Source organism: Oncorhynchus tshawytscha, linkage group LG11 (assembly GCF_018296145.1).
Source record: "Oncorhynchus tshawytscha isolate Ot180627B linkage group LG11, Otsh_v2.0, whole genome shotgun sequence".
Classification (NCBI taxonomy): Eukaryota; Metazoa; Chordata; class Actinopteri; order Salmoniformes; family Salmonidae; genus Oncorhynchus; species Oncorhynchus tshawytscha.
Window position 1 is genome coordinate 46,512,354 of NC_056439.1, and position 21,650 is coordinate 46,534,003.

The 21,650-nt window shown below is 45.2% G+C and overlaps 1 protein-coding gene and 1 long non-coding RNA gene across 3 annotated transcripts in view; both read left to right on the forward strand.

Annotated features, from left to right (window-relative positions):
* Positions 1-6,269, forward strand: part of LOC112262221 (arf-GAP with SH3 domain, ANK repeat and PH domain-containing protein 3-like) — a 60,378-nt gene extending 54,109 nt beyond the window's left edge. Inside the window, exons 21-26 of one of the 2 annotated variants that reach the window (XM_042330179.1) lie at positions 43-150; positions 1,776-1,971; positions 3,551-3,833; positions 4,675-4,912; positions 5,643-5,770; positions 6,054-6,257. In XM_042330179.1, coding sequence (XP_042186113.1) covers positions 43-150; positions 1,776-1,971; positions 3,551-3,833; positions 4,675-4,912; positions 5,643-5,770; positions 6,054-6,102 — 1,002 coding nt within the window. In that variant the 3' untranslated portion in view covers positions 6,103-6,257. Of the gene's footprint in view, positions 1-42; positions 151-1,775; positions 1,972-3,550; positions 3,834-4,674; positions 4,913-5,642; positions 5,775-6,053 lie in introns of both variants that reach the window. The other variant, XM_042330178.1, reaches the window with a different exon arrangement.
* Positions 6,270-6,369: 100 nt separating this feature from the next.
* Positions 6,370-10,139, forward strand: LOC121847738. Its single transcript, XR_006084585.1, has 2 exons — positions 6,370-7,239; positions 7,469-10,139. It is a non-coding gene; the product is annotated as an uncharacterized LOC121847738 (long non-coding RNA).
* The last annotated feature ends 11,511 nt before the right edge of the window (positions 10,140-21,650 follow it).

Sequence of the window (21,650 nt, forward strand, 5' to 3'; positions counted from 1 at the left end):
TGGGTGTGGGTGTGTGTGTGGGTGTGTGTTTGTTTGTTTTAGCTAGAGCTGGCCCAGAGTGGGAAGTTCAACAGTCAGATCCATGTGGAGTACATGTGGGAGACACAGAGCCAGGACCTGTACGACAGCGAAGATGACCTGGATGAGAGGGTACAGACACACACACAGACACACCGAATACGACCTGGATGAGAGGGTAAACACACACACTAACCACTGTACAACCAATACACCAGTCCTCCTGGACCCCAACAGAACATTTATATTGTAACCCTGTGCAAACTCACCTGATTCAATTCGCCAACTAATCTTGAAGCCCTCATTGAGTTGAACCAGGTGTCTGGGGTTACAAGTTGAACCAGGTGTCTGGGGTTACAACTTGAACCAGGTGTCTGGGGTTACAAGTTGAACCAGGTGTCTGGGGTTACAAGTTGAACCAGGTGTCTGGGGTTACAAAAGAAATGTGTACTGTACTGGTTACTAGAGGACTGGATTTGGGAAACGCTGCACTAGAGTTTTATTCAGTGTTTACCTCGGTGCAACCACACTTCACCTTTGTGTCACTCTGCTCATATCCCTCACTATCGCACGACTTCGACTTAGTCATGGGGCGGATGTTAGAATGGGGTGGGGGTGTTTGAATGGGGCGGGGTGTTTGAATGTGGCGGATGTTAGAATGGGGCGGGGGTGTTTGAATGGGGCGGATGTTAGAATGGGGTGGGGGTGTTAGAATGGAGTGGGGGTGTTAGAATGGGGATGTTAGGGGGTGTTAGAATGGGGCGGGGGTGTTAGAATGGGGAGGGGGTGTTTGAATGGGGAGTGGGGTGTTTGAATGGGGTGGAGGTGTTTGAATGGGGTGGAGGTGTTTGAATGGGGTGGAGGTGTTTGAATGGGGTGGAGGTGTTTGAATGGGGTGGAGGTGTTTGAATGGGGTGGAGGTGTTTGAATGGGGTGGAGAGGTTTGAATGGGGTGGAGGTGTTTGAATGGGGTGGAGGTGTTTGAATGGGGTGGAGGTGTTTGAATGGGGTGGAGGTGTTTGAATGGGGTGGAGGTGTTTGAATGGGGTGGAGGTGTTTGAATGGGGGTGGAGGTGTTTGAATGGGGTGGATGTGTTTGAATGGGGCGGGGGTGTTTGAATGGGGCGGGGGTGTTAGAATGGAGCGGGGGTGATAGAATGGGGAGGGGGTGTTTGAATGGGGTGGAGGTGTTTGAATGGGGTGGAGGTGTTTGAATGGGGTGGAGGTGTTTGAATGGGGTGGGGGTGTTTGAATGGGGCGGGGGTCTGAATGGAGCGGGGGTGTTTGAATGGGGCGGGGTGTTTGAATGGGGCGGGGGTGTTTGAATGGGGCGGGGGTGTTTGAATGGGGGGGGATGGCGGGAAAAATGAGGGGGTTTTGGGGTTGGGGTGTTAGAATGGGGGGTGGGGTTGTTAGAATGGGGGGATGTTAGAATGGGGGATGGAAGGGGTGTTAGAATGGGGGATGGAAGAATGGGGGTGGGGGTGTTAAAATGCGGAAGGATGTTAGAATGGGGGATGGGGATGTTCGAATGGAGGGACAGAAGAATGGGGGTGAGGGTGTTAAAGGTGGGGGATGTTAGAATTTGGGAATGTATGCAAACTAGATGGAATCTTCACCATATTGTTTACTCTTATCCAATTATTTCAGAACACAAGGGCCTAGGGTGTAGGGGGTAGGGGTTGTTTTTGACGAAACCCCAGTGCCATGTTTGGCATCATATACTGACCATCTCCCCCTTCCTGTCTACTCTTCAGGTGAACCCCTTACACAGGAACCTACGCTCCCCTCTGCCCTCCAAAGCCTCGCCCTCCCGCTGGAGCTTCGCCAACGCCCCCGTGGCGTGTAAGACCTATGAAAACGTGGACTTCCTTTACCGTAACCCCCCCAATAGTGCTCCATCTGGCGTCCTCATGCCCCCGCCCCCTCTGCCCGCTAAAGCCATCATGAGAGGTGAACACACGCATTGACATGAACATTAAAGCCCAGGTCTGTTTCAGTCAGTTTTCTTCCGTGTGGTGCTTAAATGAACAAGATCCTGGAAAGCGGTCTAGTATAGTTTATAGTGGGTGTTTGAGTCTAATAGCTGAGAGAGCTGTCTCACCTCTTCATCCTGGTCCTGACACACCTACAGGAAACACACACATCTGATCTGTTTCCATTAGATCTGCAAACACTGAAATAGGGGCTCGATCTCAAATTCTCTTTTCCTCTCCTCCCATCTCCATCCCCTCTCTTCCCATCCACTCCTCTCCTCCCATCCCCTCCTCCCATCCCCCCTCCCATCCCATCTCCTCTCCTCCCATCTCTCCTCCCTTCTCTCCTCCTATCTCCTCTCCTCCCATCCCCTCCAATCTCCTCTCATCCCCTCTCCTCTCTTCAAATCAAATGTATTTATATAGCCCTTACATCAGCTGATATCTCAAAGTGCTGTACAGAAACCCAGCCTAAAACCCCAAATAGCAAGCAATACAGGTTTAGAAGCACGGTGGCTAGGAAAAACTCCTTAGAAAGGCCAAAACCTAGGAAGAAACCCAGAGAGGAACCAGGCTATGAGTGGTGACCAGTCCTCTTCTGGCTGTGCTGGGTGGAGATTATAACAGAACATGGCCAAGATTTTCAAATGTTCATAAATGACCAGCATGGTCATATAATAATAATCACAGTGGTTGTCGAGGGTGCAGCAAGTCAGCACCTCAGGAGTAAATGTCAGTTAGCTTTTCATAGCCGATCATTAAGAGTATCTCTACCGCTCCTGCTGTCTCTAGAGAGTTCAAAACAGCAGGCCTGGGACAGGTAGCACGTCCGGTGAACAGGTCAGGGTTCCATAGCCGCAGGCAGAACAGTTGAAACTGGAGCAGCAGCACTGCCAGGTGGACTGGGGACAGCAAGGAGTCATCAGGCCAGGTAGTCCTGAGGCATGGTCCTAGGGCACATGTTCTCCGAGAGAGAGAAAGAAAGAGAGAATTAGAGAGAGCATACTTAAATTCACACAGAACACCGGATAAAACAGGAGAAGCGCTCCAGATGTAACAAACTGACCCTAGCCCCCGACACATAAACTACTGCAGCATAAATACTGGAGGCTGAGACAGGAGGGGTCAGGAGACACTGTGGCCCCATTCGATGATACCCACAGACAGGGCCAAACAGGAAGGATATAACCCCACCCACTTTGCCAAAGCACAGCCCCCACACCACTAGAGGGATAACTTCAACCACCAACTTACCATCCTGAGGCAAGGCCGAGTATAGCCCACAAAGATCTCCACCACGGCACAACCCAAGCGGGGGCGCCAACCCATCTCATGTCCTCTCCTCTCTTCCCATCTCCTCTCCTCCCATCTCCTTTCATCCCATTTTCTTCTTAACTGTATTTGAGGACCTTCCCTCGCATCTTCCTCACCTTTTGAGGAGCCAAGGATGTGAAGAATCAAGGAAGGACAAATTGAGAAAGAGACTGTTTTGTATGGCTGTCTCTGTCTCTGTCTCTCACTCACCTGGTCCTGTCTCCCTCTCCCCGCACCCCCAGGTCGCTCGGACCCCCAGATCTCCTTGTCCACCCAGGAGGGGGTAAGCAGCAGGTGCAGCTGCTCCAACCCAACCCCCCAGTCCAGCCCCCCCTCCCCCATGCTGCAGGGTCAGGGGGGACGACCACCCAAATCACCCCACGGCCAGGGCATCCTGGTGAGGGGGCAGAGACAGACCGCAGCCTGGGAGGGTCAGGCCAATACTGGGTCAGGTTCCTCAGACAGAGACAGCACCAAGTCTAACAGTAGTTCCAGCTCCCCTCAGAACCACATAGGACCTGTCAGGTAATCCTAAAATACTTTCATAACTGACAAAGTAGGAGATCAGTGTGGTTTTGTAATGTTATGGCGGATAGACTCCCTCTATTCCTGCTAATGTTAGACTCCTTCCTGGTCTTCACAGTAAAATGTTTGTATTCATGATTTGATTTCCCTTACTGTTAGAAATGAATAGTCAAACATATATATATATATATATATATATATATATATATATATATATTTAAATGGAACAACCCTAGAGTTAAGAGAGAGAATTCATCAGTTCTGAAGATGACTGCCTTCGGGCAGCAGTTTACTGGCAGCTAAAATGACCTCACAGCGCCCGCTGTTGAAGCCTAACAATTCTCTATGAGCTGAGCACATAGAGCATTCTAACAGTAATGAACACCTACTTTGTCACTGTCCCAAAAAAACTCCCAGTGAGCAAAATAATGAATTATATATTTAAAAAAATCATTATTGTTACAAAACTTTGCAATTACATTACATGCATACTGGATGACATTATATGAAAAGACATGGGAACACTTTATTTGGACAGTCTACAGACTATCAGTATCATTTCAACTGTCTATCTACTAACCTTAACTCTTATCTTAACCGTAACATTTTACATTTACATTTTAGTCATTTAGCAGATGCTCTTATCCAGAGCGACTTGCAGTTGTGAGTGCAGACATTTAGTCCATCCTGGAAACATTAGCAAACAGTCTGTTAATAGCATTTACAGATGGAAAATCCAAACTATCTAAATCCAGTAGGACCCATGTAGGTACTCTATGTGTCCTATGTATCTATGAGTAGGTGAAGTGTTTTACCAACCTGTTCCTCTCCTCCTCCCCAGCTCAGAGAAAACAACATCGTACAGGCGAACCAGCAGCGGAGGACAAGGGAAGTGTTCTGCAGCCGTGACCTCGGCCGTGACCTCGGCTGTGACCTCACCCAGCTGTGTGGCGCTGGGCAGCCAGGAGGAGCTGTACTGCAGCGTGGTACCTACTGGTCCCGCTCCCAGCGTCACACCTGCGGCCAAATCCACCTCCTCCTCCTCTCCGATCACTGTGCGCCCTCGCAGAAACGCTATGGTACGACACGCAACATGACCTTACCACTAATACTGTAGCATCATTTCAAACACTGACAACAAAACCACTGGTATTTGAGTGAGAATGGCATCTATATATGGTATGCTAGTAAGAGCATGGAATGAAATAAATAATGCTCCCATACAAGAAAAAAAAACATATTTAAAATATATTTTTGGTATGCATTTTAGGATGTGAAATATAAAGAATGTATGTATTTTTGTTGGTTACTCTGATAGAAATACATTTTCTTCAGCTGCTGCATGTAACCTATTGTCAGTTGGTTGGTATTATTATCCTGCAACATCACTATTAAATGTCAGTTTAAGGCACAATAACGTAAATGTTACATTTAAAAAATGTTTTATCTATAACCTTTATTTAACCAGGCAAGTCGGTTAAGAACAAATTCTTATTTACAATGACGGTCTACACCGGCCCAACCCGGATGACGCTGGGCCAATTACGCGCCGCTCTATGGGACTACCAATCACAGCCGGATGTGATACAGCCTGGATTCGAACCAGGGACTGTAGTGATGCCTCTTGCACTGAGATGCAGCGCCTTAGACCGCGGCGCAGCGAGTGGCACACATTGAATAGTGATGTTGCAGGATAATAATGCCCAACCAACTGACAATGGGTTACATGTACAGATCAGTTGTCTGTAATACAGTAGCGGGACACTAGTATGTACAAGAGCCTGACAGAGTAGCGTGTGTATCCGCCAGGTGTCTCAGAGGAGGCCTACCCAGAAGAGGGTCAAGGCCCTGGTGGACTGCAGAGCCGTCAGCTCGGACCAGCTGGCCTTCTTCAAGGATGAGGTCATCGTAGTCACAGCCACCGAGGACCCCCACTGGTGGGTGAGTAGAACTACACCTCTATTTTTTTTACCTCTGTAAATCCGTTGTTACTTTTAATAAGCACAGCTTTAAAATAGAAAGTTGAGCTATTCGCCTTTTTGTATTAAGCCAACCATGTTTTAACCTATATAGGTTATTACAAAAAAGGCAACTGGAGGATTTCCTTCTGAGCAAACACAAAATCCATAGCCCTTTCATTTATGTCTGTCTATCTCAAATCTATTACCTCTGTATCTTCTATCTAGTCGTCAGTAATCTTGATTGTTTCTGTACCTCCAGGTCGGCCACATCGAGGGCTATCCATCCAGAAGTGGGACATTCCCTGTGAACTATGTCCATAAACTGGGGACTGACTAGTCATATACCGGACGCCCTATCCCCTATCCTAGCTCCTAGCCTATCCCCTACCCTAGCCTATCCCCTATTCTAGCCTCTACCCTAGCCTAGCCCCTAACCTAGCCCCTAGCCTAGCCCCTACCCTAGCCTCTACCCTAGCCTAGCCCCTAACCTAGCCCCTAGCCTAACCCCTACCCTAGCCTAGCCCCTACCCTAGCCTCTACCCTAGCCTCTACCCTAGCCTAGCCCCTAACCTAGCCCCTAACCTAGCCCCTACCCTAGCCTCTACCCTACCCTAGCCCCTACCCTAGCCTGTCCCCTACCCTGTGCCCTACCCTAGCCTAGCCTAGCCCCTACCCTTACTACGTCACTTACCTAGGACACAAAAAAGGCTGGAATGGACTCTCTTGAAAGCAACTCATTCAAAGACAACAAAAAAATGCTTGCTCGCTTTCCTGGTCATTTCTTGTGAGAGAATATTCTGAACTACTTTGATGTGTTGTGATCTGATGACTAGAGACTCCCATAAACTGTAATTGTATATACAGACAGTGCACTTAAGGAAGTCGCCATAAAGAAAGAAGGGATGAAAGATCATATTACAGGAAGGAATGCCACCCTCACAACCCGACAGAAGAGAGTGAAAACGCCTCCCTCCGCTTTTGACCTCTAATACCTGTGTGCTTTACATCTGTAAAGGGATGTTTTTACCACACCGTACCACCCAGGGTATTAAAGGGATGTTTTTACCACACCTTACCGCCCAGGGTATTAAAGGGATGTTTTTACCACACCTTACCGCCCAGGGTATTAAAGGGATGTTTTTTACCACACCTTACCGCCCAGGGTATTAAAGGGATGTTTTTACCACACTTTGCCTCCCAGGGTATTAAAGGGATGTTTTTACCACACTTTGCTTCCCAGGGTATTAAAGGGATGTTTTTACCACACCGTACCGCCCAGGGTATTAAAGGGATGTTTTTACCACACCTTACCGCCCAGGGTATTAAAGGGATGTTTTTACCACACCTTACCGCCCAGGGTATTAAAGGGATGTTTTTACCACACCTTACCGCCCAGGGTATTAAAGGGATGTTTTTACCACACCTTACCGCCCAGGGTATTAAAGGTATGTTTTTACCACACTTTGCTTCCCAGGGTATTAAAGGGATGTTTTTACCACACACCGCCCAGGGTATTAAAGGGATGTTTTTACCACACTTTGCCTCCCAGGGTATTAAAGGGATGTTTTTACCACACTTTGCCTCCCAGGGTATTAAAGGGATGTTTTTACCACACTTTGCTTCCCAGGGTATTAAAGGGATGTTTTTACCACACCACCGCCCAGGGTATTAAAGGGATGTTTTTACCACACCTTACCGCCCAGGGTATTAAAGGGATGTTTTTACCACACCTTACCGCCCAGGGTATTAAAGGGATGTTTTTACCACACCTTACCGCCCAGGGTATTAAAGGTATGTTTTTACCACACTTTGCTTCCCAGGGTATTAAAGGGATGTTTTTACCACACCTTACCGCCCAGGGTATTAAAGGGATGTTTTTACCACACCGTACCGCCCAGGGTATTAAAGGGATGTTTTTACCACACTTTGCTTCCCAGGGGAAATTATAAGAGCAACAGCTGTAGCCACATAACTGCTGGAATACCTGTGATACAGACTGCCTGCGCGTGTGTCTGAGATTATAACCATACCATTGGATTACCTGGCAATGACATACATACAACACTGGAGTCTGGAGGAGTGAGATCGTGTGCTGAGGGAGCCCTAGAAAAGAGGATGAATAGCCGGCATTGTCCACTGCCTTCCTGGAAACTAAGGAGACTTAAGAGATTCATGCCATGTCAGTCACGGTACGCCGGGACTCTGAGCCAGATGCAATGAATACCTGCTCAGTGACCGGTGGCGATTATGTCTGGGGCTGGAACGACCTGGAACTGAAAGCGCATTTGTGGCTGCCAGCCTGTCTCCTGGGGCTCCAGGGTTCTCTGGCTGCCGCTCTGAAATGGAACCCCAGTGTCTAAGCTGGTTTTGGGCCAGACTCCAGCTCTGACTGGGGGGCTGGCTGGAGCCTGGGTGATTTGGTTTTCTCCGTCTCCAGAGGAGTCTGTCTTCCTACAGTCGGCAGAGGAAAGGAAGAGACTCACCGCAGTGAAATACACAAAGCTGGGTTGTATTCAGTAGGCATCAAATGGACTGAAACAGGAGAAGACTACCTGAACTTGTCCAATAAGAAATGCACATTTTTCATATTAGTTTGCCCTAATGAACATGACCCAATTCTAGTGCCTTTTTCCATACAGTAGATCTCGGTTCTGGGTCTATACTAAAGGCATGGAAAGTTGGACACTTCCACATTGTAAAGAAAAGAGAAGTTTGTAGAGAATTGTAAATAGATATTATTACACCCATGAATTGTGATGGAAGGATTCCATATCGCTAACCATAAGCTAGTACTGAGACATTAGTTGTTTTCCTAGTCTCTTGAGCACCATATAACTCTACAGTGTAATTACATTTTACTAGTGCAAACTCACATCTGACCACTCCCATTCAAATTCATTCATATTTGTCATGTTCTGAATCTGCAGTAAAGGCATATTAATACATTGCATTTGGTGTTCCAGCATTCTATTACTATTCTAGTAATTCTAGAACTAGATTCTAGTGTTACTTAATGCACCAGGATTCTATTAATATTCTAGAAATTCTAGAACTATATTCTAGTGTTACTTAATGCACCAGGATTCTGTCTCCTAATATGGTTTCAAAGTGCTTTAAATGCCACTAATAGCGATTGAGAGAAAGTGTAACTCAGTATTGGATCTTAGGCTGTTAAGCGTCTTATACAACTGGTTTATCTTTCCACAAGTGAAGCTACGCCTGCAGTGGGTGTGGAGGGCTCTCTACAATAGGGCAGACAACAATAAAAAACCTTTATAAGTATCAGTTGCTTTTCAGCCATGTAGGTGTTTTCACACCGGTTTGCATTCCTGTCGCTACTGTAGACAGGGGTTATTGAGGGTTTGTTTAGCTTTCTCTAGATCCAGTCACTGTTGCCAATACCTACACAAGTAAGTAGATAAGTGCATGATTGTCAATGGAACCAGGAACAGACTGAAAAGTGAGGGCAGTTGAGTACATGTTGTGCTCTGTTCTACAAAGGTAAAAAAAAAAAACAGCTGTTGCATGTTGGAAACGTTAATATCATGCAGTGTTGAAGAATGACTGAGGATCAGAATGAATGCACTGTTATGGTCACATACTGTCATGTTAATGCTACTTGTGAACATCACTTTGGTTCTGTAGACTCTTATGAGTCAGTAGGGCAATATGGCATGGGGGCTGGACTAGCAGGGCCCCAAATGGCCCAGTCAGTATGGACTAGAGGATCCCTAAATGGCCCAGTCAGTATGGACTAGAGGAGCCCTAAATGGCCCAGTCAGTATGGACTAGCAGAGCCCAGTCAGTATGGACTAGCAGAGCCCCAAATGGCCCAGTCAGTATGGACTAGCAGAGCCCCAAATGGCACAGTCAGTATAGACTAGCAGAGCCCCAAATGGCCCAGTCAGTGTGGACTAGCAGAGCCCAGTCAGTATAGACTAGCAGAGCCCCAAAGTGCCCAGTCAGTATGGACTAGCGGAGCCCCAAAGGGCCCAGTCAGTATAGACTAGCAGAGCCCCAAAGGGCCCAGTCAGTATGGACTAGCGGAGCCCCAAAGGGCCCAGTCAGTATGGACTAGCGGAGCCCCAAAGGGCCCAGTCAGTATAGTCAGTATAGACTAGCCCACTTACTGTTGTTCTTCCATGTCTTTATCATTTTTAAACCTTATATAGATAACTGTCTCTATGGTTGAGACTTTGTTTCACATGGTTTCTGTGCTGATAATGTAAGATAGAACATCAATATAATGGATTATTTCTGTCATTTAAGTATTTGTAATATAGTAAATGTGTTTTGCTCTCTGTCCTTTCCATGTTACAAGATTATTAAATACCGTTTTAACATCTGTTTTTTTACACTATATTCAATATTTGTATTATGAAAGGTAACTTTCAGAATGGATTTAATTATTTATATGTTTTGATGCATTAAACTTTTGTTCTCGTACATAATGCATGAGAGAGAACAATGTAAAATATTAATGGGCTTTGGTGTCCAAAAACTAAAGGGATAAGAGAGTGTAGAACACATGCAATCCATCTCAGTCATTCTGATTAGATACTGGAACTAAAAAGATTATAAATGTCATCATCTGACGCACGCTCATATTGATGCACTACACCTGCTCGTCCAACTTCTCATTCCAAAATCATGGGCATTAATATGGAGTTGGTCACCCATTTGCTGTTATAACAGCCTCCACTCTGCTGGGAAGGCTTTCCACTAGATGTTGGAACATTGCTGGGGGACTTCCATTCAGCCACAAGAGCATTAGTGAGGTCAGGCACTGACGTTGGCCGATTAGGCCTGGCTCGCAGTTGGTGTTCCAAATCACGCCAAAGGTGTTCGATGGGGTTGAATTCAGGACTCTGTGCATGCCAGTCAAGTTCTTACACACTAATCTTGACAAACCATTTCTGTATGGACCTCGCTTTGTGCACGGGGACATTGTCATTCTGAAACAGGAAAGGGCCTTCCCCAAACTTGACAGCACAGAATGGTCTAGAATGTCATTGTATTCTGTAGCATTAAGATTTCCCTTCACTGGAACTAAGGGGCCCAGCCCAAACCATGAAAAACAGCCCTAGACCACTATTCCTCCTCCACCAAACTTTACAGTTGGCAGGATGCATTCGGGCAGGTAAAGTTCTCCTGGCATCCGCCAAACCCAGATTCGTCTGTCGGACTGCCAGAAGGCAACCAGGAAGTAGAACATTCAATTGAATGAATACCTACCTGAAACCAAATGTCCCATGTCCTCCAACCCTACTTTACCTTACAACCCCTCATCCATACAACCCCTCATCCATATTATGGAAAGAACAGCTCAAATAACAGTCCATATTAGGGCAAGAACAGTCTATATTATCGCAAGAACAGCTCAAATAACAGTCCATATTATGGCAAGAACAGCTCAAATAACAGTCCATATTATGGCAAGAACAGCTCAAATAACAGTCCATATTATGGCAAGAACAGCTCAAACAACAGTCCATAATTAAAGACTTGAAGGTGAGTCAATGCAGAAAATTAAGAACTTGGAAGTTTCTTCAAGTGCAGTTGCAAAAACCATCAAGCGCTGGGTTGAAACTGGCTCTCATGAGGACAGTCACAAGGTTAAGTTCATTTAGAGTTACCAGCCTCAGAAATTGCAGCCCAAATAAATGCTTCACAGAGTTCAAGTAACAGACATCTCAACATCAACTGTTCAGAGGAGACTGCATGAATCAGGCCTTCATGGTGGAATTGCTGCAAAGAAACCACTACTAAAAGACACCTATGAGAAGAAGAGACTTGTTTGGGCCAAGAAACATGAACAATGGTCATTAGACCAGTGGAAATCTGTCCTTTGGTCTGATGAGTCAAAATTAGACATAGTAGTAGGTGAACGGATGATCTCTGCATGTGTGGTTCCTACCGTGAAGCATGGAGGAGGAGGTGTGATGGTGCTTTGCTGGTAACACTGTCTGTGATTCATTTACAATTCAACACACACTTAACCAGCATGGCTACCACAGCATTCTGCAGCGATACGCCGTCCCATCTGGTTTGCACTTAGCGGGACTATAATTAGTTTTTCAACAGGACAATGACCCAACACACCTCCAGGCTGTGTAAGGGCTATTTGACCAAGAAGGAGAGTGATGGAGTGCTGCATCAGATGACCTGGCCTCCACAATCACCCGACCTCAGCAACCCATTATTCTTACTTTATATACAGTATTTTGTACTCAGAGCTTTGAGAACTCTGTAATGAAAAGCTCTATACAAATTAAATGTATTATTTTATTACTATTATTATTTAGCATTTAAAATGGAGATGAATAATGATTTCATACTGAAGTTTGAACAAATCACATTGCCAATGTGGACGCTGCAGTCAGATTGCTACCTTGTAGTCTCATAGCTTTGATGTACCATGTGAATGACACAACGATATTACAGATGAATGCTTTTTGATTCTCTTGACTGGAGATACACGGCATAGTACTCTGGGACAAACATGACTAGAATTATAAACTAACAGGTATTAGGCCTAAAGTGTTTCTCTATGAGCAAAATATGTTAAAAATGTGTTTCTGGTTGAATATGCATATTTTCAACATCTTGCTGTCATTGGTGAGCAATGAGGGGCCAACACAGTGATGATGTCATTTCCTGTCAATGTTTATTATACAGTACATCCAGACCCATTGGAGAAGGTACGGCTCCCTCATCCAGATCATGACCAATACATACATTCTTCAGAGTGGACAGTACAGGCAAAGTGAGTTGCACCAAATAACTAAAGCCTTCACTTCAGGACAGATTACAAATCAGGACAAAATCCTGAACATCAGACATTCCAAGGAGAAGCCAATCTTTTGGACGCATGATGGAAGATCTTGCATCCTATTGGTCAATGGGGTCTCTCGACACACTTGGTACTGGTCACGTTCAGCACCGTCCCATCTTATAACTGAAGTTTAATATGGGTATTGTAACAAGCTCAACTTAAAACCCAGGATGTTCTTCATTCAGAATGGAATACACATGTCACGTCTGGCGTTTGTCTGCTGATGCTTCCAGCAGCGTTATGGGTGTTTTGTTATCAGGTCCCTTGGCTTCCTCTCTGCAGGATGCATGGATCGTCTCATTATGTCATTACGTCATGAGCCATTTCAGTTATGCTGAGCAGGCTCTGTTTTTCTGCTCTGGTGCTCCAAGGTGACAGACTACTACCTCTGTACCAGTCGTGACAGGCCAAATGCGTCACTTCAAAGGAGAGAGAGAGGGGGAGGAGAGAAGGAGAGAGAGCGAGGAGAGAAAGAGAGAGGAGAGAGAAAAGAGACATTTGCCCAACAGATGTAAGAGCTGATTTAAATGTCAAAATGTGCATGGGTAAGCAATAAGCATTCTCATACACTCTCCGGGAAAATAGACCACATTCCAGATTGCCTTAATTCATTTTCTCTCCCCCAACTAGCAGTATACTACCAGTCCCTCTCTGACAGAACCGAGAACAAATTGTCCTGAACAGTGTAAAAAAAAGCCAATTTTTCTTGTCTTTACAGAACATTGTTCATTTGTTTAAACTCTGCACTAAAGCCTATGATTAAATTCTGTATTACAAGCAATTTGTCACTTTAGCAAAACATTCTACAATGCAAAAGCCTTATTCAAAGCAATGAGCATGTTTTCAAATTTATCTAAGTTAAGGAGAACACATTTTATCAGTAGAGCTTAAAATACATCTAAACGTATTTAAGGTCAACATGGAAATGTAATAATGAAGGACATTATATAATTTAAAATAAACAGATTAAACCCGGTTTAAAAATTAAATATATTTTAGGACTATTAGGCTGCGTTTACACGGGCAGCCAATTTCTGATATTTTGCCGAATTATGGGCAAAAGATCTGATCTGATTGTTCAAAAGACCAACTGTCAGAAAAAGATCAGAATTGGGCTGCCTATGTAAACGCAGCCTTACGTTCATTTTAACAGAAGGAAACTCACATCACAAATGAACTATTTAACACAATAGAAGATAAGTACATTCATTTACAGAATGGTGATATTGTCATAAAACTTGTTGTGGACCTGTGGTTGATGCAGAACGCTTGATATTATTTTAGGCTATCTTTAAACCAGTTCTGATTGCCAGTTTTGGCTTAGCTGTATGCCTTTAATAGCCTGGTCCCATATCGGTTTATGCTGTCCGACATTGACTATAAGAAAAGGTAAGACACCACAAACAGAAAGGGGACTGGACCAGGCTATGCCCACTAGCCTCGTTCTAAACAAAACGAGAGCACAGCGGCAGTCAGGACTGTGGATCAGGCAAATGTCTATCATGGAAGCCTCTGAAGATGTGGCTAACCAAGATACTGTATTTGACGAACTGTCCTTCAATCAGTCAGACCTTCAAGGGGAAATGTGTCCCTGCAACTCAATTGTGCAGAGAGGAGGGAAATGATTCAGATAACCCTGAAGCAAGGAGGATACAATTAATTAAACACATTTTAAGACGAGATTTGTTAAGATATCCAGACAGAGAATCGTATTTTCAACCACAGGCCCTTAACAAGTTAAGGGAACAATATTTATTGAGAAACACATTTAAACAATACATTCATTCTGCGTGTGGGCCCAGAGCTCTTTAGGAAACGTAGTATTTCATAGCAAAACGCAACAACAAAAGTACAGCGCTGAAAATATTTGCTTGAGTTTCAATGTATTCCAACATGGACATTGGTGTTCTGGTTGTCATCGTTAGATCAATGGTCATGAATTCATTACTTTACATTGAAGTCATTTCGCATTGACTCTTATCCAGAGTGACATACATTTGAATACTTTTTTCATACTGGTTCCCCTGTGGGAATTGAACCCACAACCTTGGTGCTGTAAGCATAATGCTCTGCCAACTGAGCTACACAGGACTCCATCCTCACACTAGTATATACACATACATTGTATAAGGCATTTAATGAAGAACCTTTGTAGCCTGTAGACTTCCAGTATAATTTAATAATATATGTACATACAAAAATACAAGGTGTTTGGGTCTGAAGCATACAATAGGAATTATTCTTGTCTCTGTCTAGCTTACAAATAACAGGCAGTAATATACCCTAATCGATATGTAAGCCTATACAGGGGGGGCAAACTACCTGCCCTGCAGCACCTGATGTCACAGGAAGGCCAAAACAAATCATCAAGGACAACAACCGCCCCAGAGGCACTGCCTGTTCACACCGCTATCATCCAGAAGACGAGGTCAGTACATGTACATCAAAAGCTGGGACCGAGAGACTGAAAAACATCTATTTCAAGGCCATCATACTATTAAACAGCCATCACTGACAGACTTGAAATCATTGGCCATTTCAATACATGGATCACTCGTCACTTTAATAATGTTTACATATCTTGCATTACTGATTACTCATATGTATATACTGTATTCTATACTATTCTACTGTATGTTAGTCTATGCCGACCTCTGACATTGTTCATCCATATATTTAGATATTCTTAATTACATTCCTTTAGATGTGTGTATTAGGTATTTGTTGTGAAATTGTTAGATATTACTTGTTAGATATTGCTGCACTGTCAGAACTAGAAGCACAAGCATTTCGCTACACTCGCAATGACATCTGCTTGCCATGTTTATGTGACAAAACTACATTTTATTTTATTTGATGCAATAACGTCAATAATATTAAAATGTCTGTTTGCTGTTTAATCGTCTTTTTAACCCCTCCCTCTCACGTGACTGACTGTCGTCCCTTTGCACAAATCATCCACCCTCAGTCTCTCAGCTAGCCTATCATCTTGTTATACAGTATATACCCTACCTGTGCTTGTCTCGCTGGCCATGGCATGGCTAACGCAATCCTCAAACATTTCATCAACCGTAAAAGCATTGAGGAGGCCAGCTCTGCCATAGTCAAACGAACACAGTTTTGCAAACAGCGCCATTGTCCATCGCTCAGGTCCAGTTGAAGCAAATGCACCAGAAAAGGAAGTTGTTCTTGAACCTCTTGTTTTCCAAGGACACAATGTTTGTCGGATACATTCTGGAAGGTGAGTTAGGCCTGGGTTGCCAGGCGACAAAGAATAGGCCACAGGTGGAAGCGTCCCAGAAGGACCTGGTTGGTTTCTCATGTCATGAGAGAGCAGACTACTACTCCACTGGGGGTTTGACCTTTGAAGCTCAGATGATGAGTTGGCTGGGAGATATAGTGAGTGTGCTGGGGAATACCAAGGCACGTTGCCCTTCGACACCCTGCGGTCACCCAAGGCCCTCTACCAACCATTCTTTCTGACTCCCCCCTTTTCCCCCCCGGGTCTACAAAACAATGCAGCAAAAAAAAAGTGAAACCTCAACTGCATTCTGCTCCTCTGTTCTCACTCCAGTGGGTTGAAAAGGCAGATGGTTCAACGCTCTCCCCCATCCCGTAAGCCCGGGCTTTGTTATGTAACCCTCACTTCTCTCTACCTCACGCTCCAATACCTGCACTGTGACTCTCTTCTTCTGTCATTCCCACTTCTTTCTACACAAAGCAAATAAGAAAGAATCGACCAACCACATCGAAGCGATTACATTTTCGTTGTTGTTGCGTTTGTACAAGTATGGTATCATAAAACAACGTTTAGTTTTACAGATTCACCATACGAGTCCCATGGCCTCCAAACCATCCCAGACATACAATATACACCCATTAGTCCAAAGAGGGCCAGCTTCCTGGAATCAATAAGAGCTCAAGGGGGGGAGGGGGGTTGTAGCCTCAAGGAGGGGTGACAGTTTGGGAATGGTGTCAGTCTGTAGTTTAAGGGTCATTTGAGCTTGACGGGCCAGGGAAGACACGTACGGAGTCCCAGCATTGAGGAGAAGACAATGGTGGGCCGGCGCTTCCTGAATCGCAGCCCCTTCTTGAGCCGCTCGCTGTTCTCGGCCGCGTATATCTCCCCCTGCTGGGCGCCGCAGACAATGCGGGTCAACACCTCGCCATGCTCCACCACCTCCTGCTCCGAGCGCACGAACACCTCCCGGAGCTCCTCCAGGCGTCTCTCCATCTCCCGGATGACCCGCTGGCGCTCCTCCATCTCTAGCAGGCGCCGACGGGCCGCTTCAAACTCCATGCTAGAGCTGGGGGTCACCATCTTGGAGGAAGGGGCTGTGGTAGCCGTCGAGGGGGGCTCCGAGCCGTACAGGGCTGTGGTCACCCGCCTGAAGTCGCCCATAGAGATGGAGCGTCGGGTGGCAGGTGATGGGAGCGGGAGCGGGAGGGCCAGGGTTCCGGAGGCTGAGAAAGGGAGGGCGAGAGGGGGCGCCAAGGCCTCAGGGGGATGGTGGGGATCCATGTCGTCTGTGGTGTCTGCGGCATGTGCTTGTCTGTGGCGTTTCTTCATGGCTGGGTGCGAGCATCCGTCTATGCTGCTGTTGTTGATTCTAGTGCTCTGTGGGAGAGCAGTGTGCTGCCTCAGAGCCTCTCCATTCATTTATAAAGGATCGGAGCTCAGCACAGCGCTTTATGGGGAGGAGTCCACTCGCCCCTCATTGGTCGCTTGCTCCCCATTGAATGCCGATTGGCTGCTTGCCCCTCGCGATGTCCAATGCTCTTAGTCTGCTTCAACAGGAAAAGGAAAAGACTGATAACATATATTCTATCCCTTTTCCCTCTCCTCTCTGTGGTTGGCTCAGTGTGTGTGTTGTGTGAGCCGTTGTCCTCTCCGCCCTCCCTCCCACCAGCTGGGATCAATCCATCCTCCTCTCTCCCACTCTGCGTTGCTATGGGCAACGAGCAGTCTCGACATCAGATGGCAAGTGGAGGAGGGAGGGGTGGTGTTCAGATTGTCTCCCTCTCTCGTTTATCCCTCTTTCCAACTATTCCCCCTCCTGTCATTCACCGTCTGGCCCTGAAATGTAATTTCTTTATTGTTTGAGCCAGCTCCATGACAAACGTAACTCAGTAGATTCAGTGTCTCAGATCCCTTCTCCAGCAGTCATTTGTCCCCCCCATATATATACACACATACACACACACACACACACACACACACACACACACCACCACCTGAGGAATGATCAGACACCCTTGCACCATCTGTTTGGTCCATTCCCCTGCTAGCTGATCAAGCCGGCTGCTCTAACTCAGAGGTTGAACTATTCATTAATTTTGATATAAACGAATAAGGAAAAGCCTTACTGTTGCTAACAAACACACGAAGCTAGTGGCATATAGAGCACGTACAGCACCCAACCATGTGAATACAAGAAGTTAACGGCGAGGCTGAATGGTTTCCTCACTAACAGAAGACACGTCACACCTCTAGATTCCTGTGATCTTGTGGTGATGAGGGATGTGGAGATGTGTTCGGGAGATGTAATTACTTTGCACTAAACAACAGAAGAAGTGAAGCAGGAAGATGACACTAAACAACAGAAGAAGTGAAGCACAAAGATGACACTAAACAACAGAAGAAGTGAAGCACAAAGATGACACTAAACAACAGAAGAAGTGAAGCACAAAGATGACACTAAACAACAGAAGAAGTGAAGCACAAAGATGACACTAAACAACAGAAGAAGTGAAGCACAAAGATGACACTAAACAACAGAAGAAGTGAAGCAGGAAGATGACACTAAACAACAGAAGAAGTGAAGCACAAAGATGACACTAAACAACAGAAGAAGTGAAGCACAAAGATGACACTAAACAACAGAAGAAGTGAAGCACAAAGATGACACTAAACAACAGAAGAAGTGAAGCACGAAGATGACACTAAACAACAGAAGAAGTGAAGCACGAAGATGACACTAAACAACAGATGAAGTGAAGCAGGAAGAGGAGGAAGGATCATACCATAGAATATGTAACAACCAGTGCACCTTTATCTAAACATCCGTCAACTCAGAGCACCTAAGGGGCGTATCCACAAAGCATTTCAGAGTAGGAAAGCTGATCTTTATAATCGTATTCATTATGAAACTGATCCTAGATCAGCAGTCTGAGACGCTTTGTTATTAATACATGTGCCCAGATCTAGAACAACGTTCAGAGACCGACATCCTGTTATCTGCTGTTGTCCGTTAAAACACACACTACTACATAAGCTACTCAGACCTGTGTTCAAATACTATCAGGTAATTCAATTACTTTTCAAACAAGAATTTTGAGGCTACTGTTGTATACATGAGAAAGATTAAGCGGTAGCCATGGTTATTTTGACCTTAGGTATCTAATGGATGCTTTCGGTTGTTGGTTCCATTTGCTGCCACCATAGCTGTCTAGACAGTTATTGACCAGATGCTTTCAGTCATGGCCGGCTAGGTGGAAAATAACACAACAGGGAAAGAGTGAGATCGATCTGGGGTGGAGGTACATACAGTATTGGTTCATAGTGGTAGTGAGGGTGGGAGCGAGAGTGTTACTTGAAATAGCCGCTTTTAAAACCTACTACCTTGGATGAGTAACGTTAGTGGCAATTGACTGAGCATGATTGGGTGGGTGGAAATGGGAGATGGTGCTCACTCAGCCACAGTTTTCATCTCCGGATCTGCATGACATCAGAAACAATCTATCAACTGCTGCTACCGCTACTGCCCTTACTTTAATGAGAGCGAGAGAGAGAGAAAGAGGGCTAGAGGCTAAAGGAGGGCTTGTGTGGCTTTGCGAGTGAGTGATATTAGGATTAACTGGGGTTGGTTGGAGGGTTTTGCGAGTGAGTGATATTAGGATTAACTGGGGTTGGTAAGAGGGTTTTGCCAGTGAGTGATATTAGGATTAACTGGGGTTGGTTGGAGGGTTTTGCAACAGTGAGTGATATTAGGATTAACTGGGGTTGGTTGGAGGGTTTTACAGTGAGTGATATTAGGATTAACTGGGGTTGGTTGAGGGTGGGAGCGAGTGAGTGATATTAGGATTAACTGGGGTTGGTAAGAGGGTTTTGCCAGTGAGTGATATTAGGATTAACTGGGGTTGGTTGGAGGGTTTTGTGAGTGAGTGATATTAGGATTAACTGGGGTTGGTTGGAGGGTTTTGCCAGTGAGTGATATTAGGATTAACTGGGGTTGGTTGGAGGGTTTTGCGAGTGAGTGATATTAGGATTAACTGGGGTTGGTTGGAGGGAGAGTGAGTGATATTAGGATTAACTGGGGTTGGTAAGAGGGTTTTGCCAGTGAGTGATATTAGGATTAACTGGGGTTGGTTGGAGGGTTTTGCGAGTGAGTGATATTAGGATTAACTGGGGTTGGTTGGAGGGTTTTGCCAGTGAGTGATATTAGGATTAACTGGGGTTGGTTGGAGGGTTTTGCGAGTGAGTGATATTAGGATTAACTGGGGTTGGTAAGAGGGTTTTGCCAGTGAGTGATATTAGGATTAACTGGGGTTGGTTGGAGGGTTTTGTGAGTGAGTGATATTAGGATTAACTGGGGTTGGTTGGAGGGTTTTGCCAGTGAGTGATATTAGGATTAACTGGGGTTGGTTGGAGGGTTTTGTGAGTGAGTGATATTAGGATTAACTGGGGTTGGTTGGAGGGTTTTGTGAGTGAGTGATATTAGGATTAACTGGGGTTGGTTGGAGGGTTTTGTGAGTGAGTGATATTAGGATTAACTGGGGTTGGTTGGAGGGTTTTGTGAGTGAGTGATATTAGGATTAACTGGGGTTGGTTGGAGGGTTTTGTGAGTGAGTGATATTAGGATTAACTGGGGTTGGTTGGAGGGTTTTGCAGTGCACATGCTGCACGGTTAGGGTCAGTTCCATGTCAATTACTTAAATAAAGGTCAAATAAAAATGATAATTCCAATTTCCCTTACTCTAACCCTGTCATCCTGTAGTTAGCTTAATGTTTGGGAAGCCACCATTGGTTGGTTGCACAACACAGTTAAAAGTAGCTTCTCATCTAACCCATGGACAGGTTGCCAAGAGTTCAAACACACACACACAAAATGGGTGAATTAATGTTGGTTCAATGAAATTAGGTTAAACCAACATGGACTAGATGTTGAATTGACGTCTGTGCTCAGTGGGTGGACACTGCTACCATCAACAACGTGTCCATCCGTGGCTTAGTGTGTGAGCCAAGCAAACCAGAGGGATACGTAACGCGGATCCTGTCCTGTTATGAAAGACTGGTGCACACACACACACTAAACAAGGCTCTTGATAGGATAATTCAGGATGCATTACAGTATTACTTCCATCTCAGATATAATCTCATCCCCTCCCTCACCTCTCTATCACTAAAACACAGTCCTGAAAGCCTGCTCTCAATCCCTTATCCATCCATCCTTCCCTGTGCATACACAGACACTCTGTCCCAGATTAGTTGAATCTCCTCTGCCTATGTTTGTTGGTGCTAGTTGGATGGAGTGACTTAGCAGTTGCTGGATAGAGGGAATTGTATCATCAAATCAAATCAAATCTTTATTGGTCACATACACATGGTTAGCAGCTGTTAATGCGAGTGTAGTGAAAAGCTTGTGCTTTTCATTCCGACAGTGCAGTAATACCTAAAAAGTCATCTAACAATTCCCCAACAACTGCCTAATACACACAAATTGAAAGGGGTGAATGAGAATATGTACATATTCATATGGACGAGCGATGGCCGAGGTGCAATAGATGGTATAAAATACAGTAATGTAAGATATGTAACCATTATTTAAAGTGGCATTGTTAAAAAGTGACTAGTGATCCATTTATTAGTGGCCAGTGATTGGGTCTCAATGTAGACAGCAGCCTCTCTGAGTTAGTGATTGCTGTTTAGCAGTCTGATGGCCTGTGATACAGCCCGACAGGATGCCCTCGATTGTGCATCATGAGGTCTGATTGGGGAGAGAGGGTCACGGGTGAGGCAGG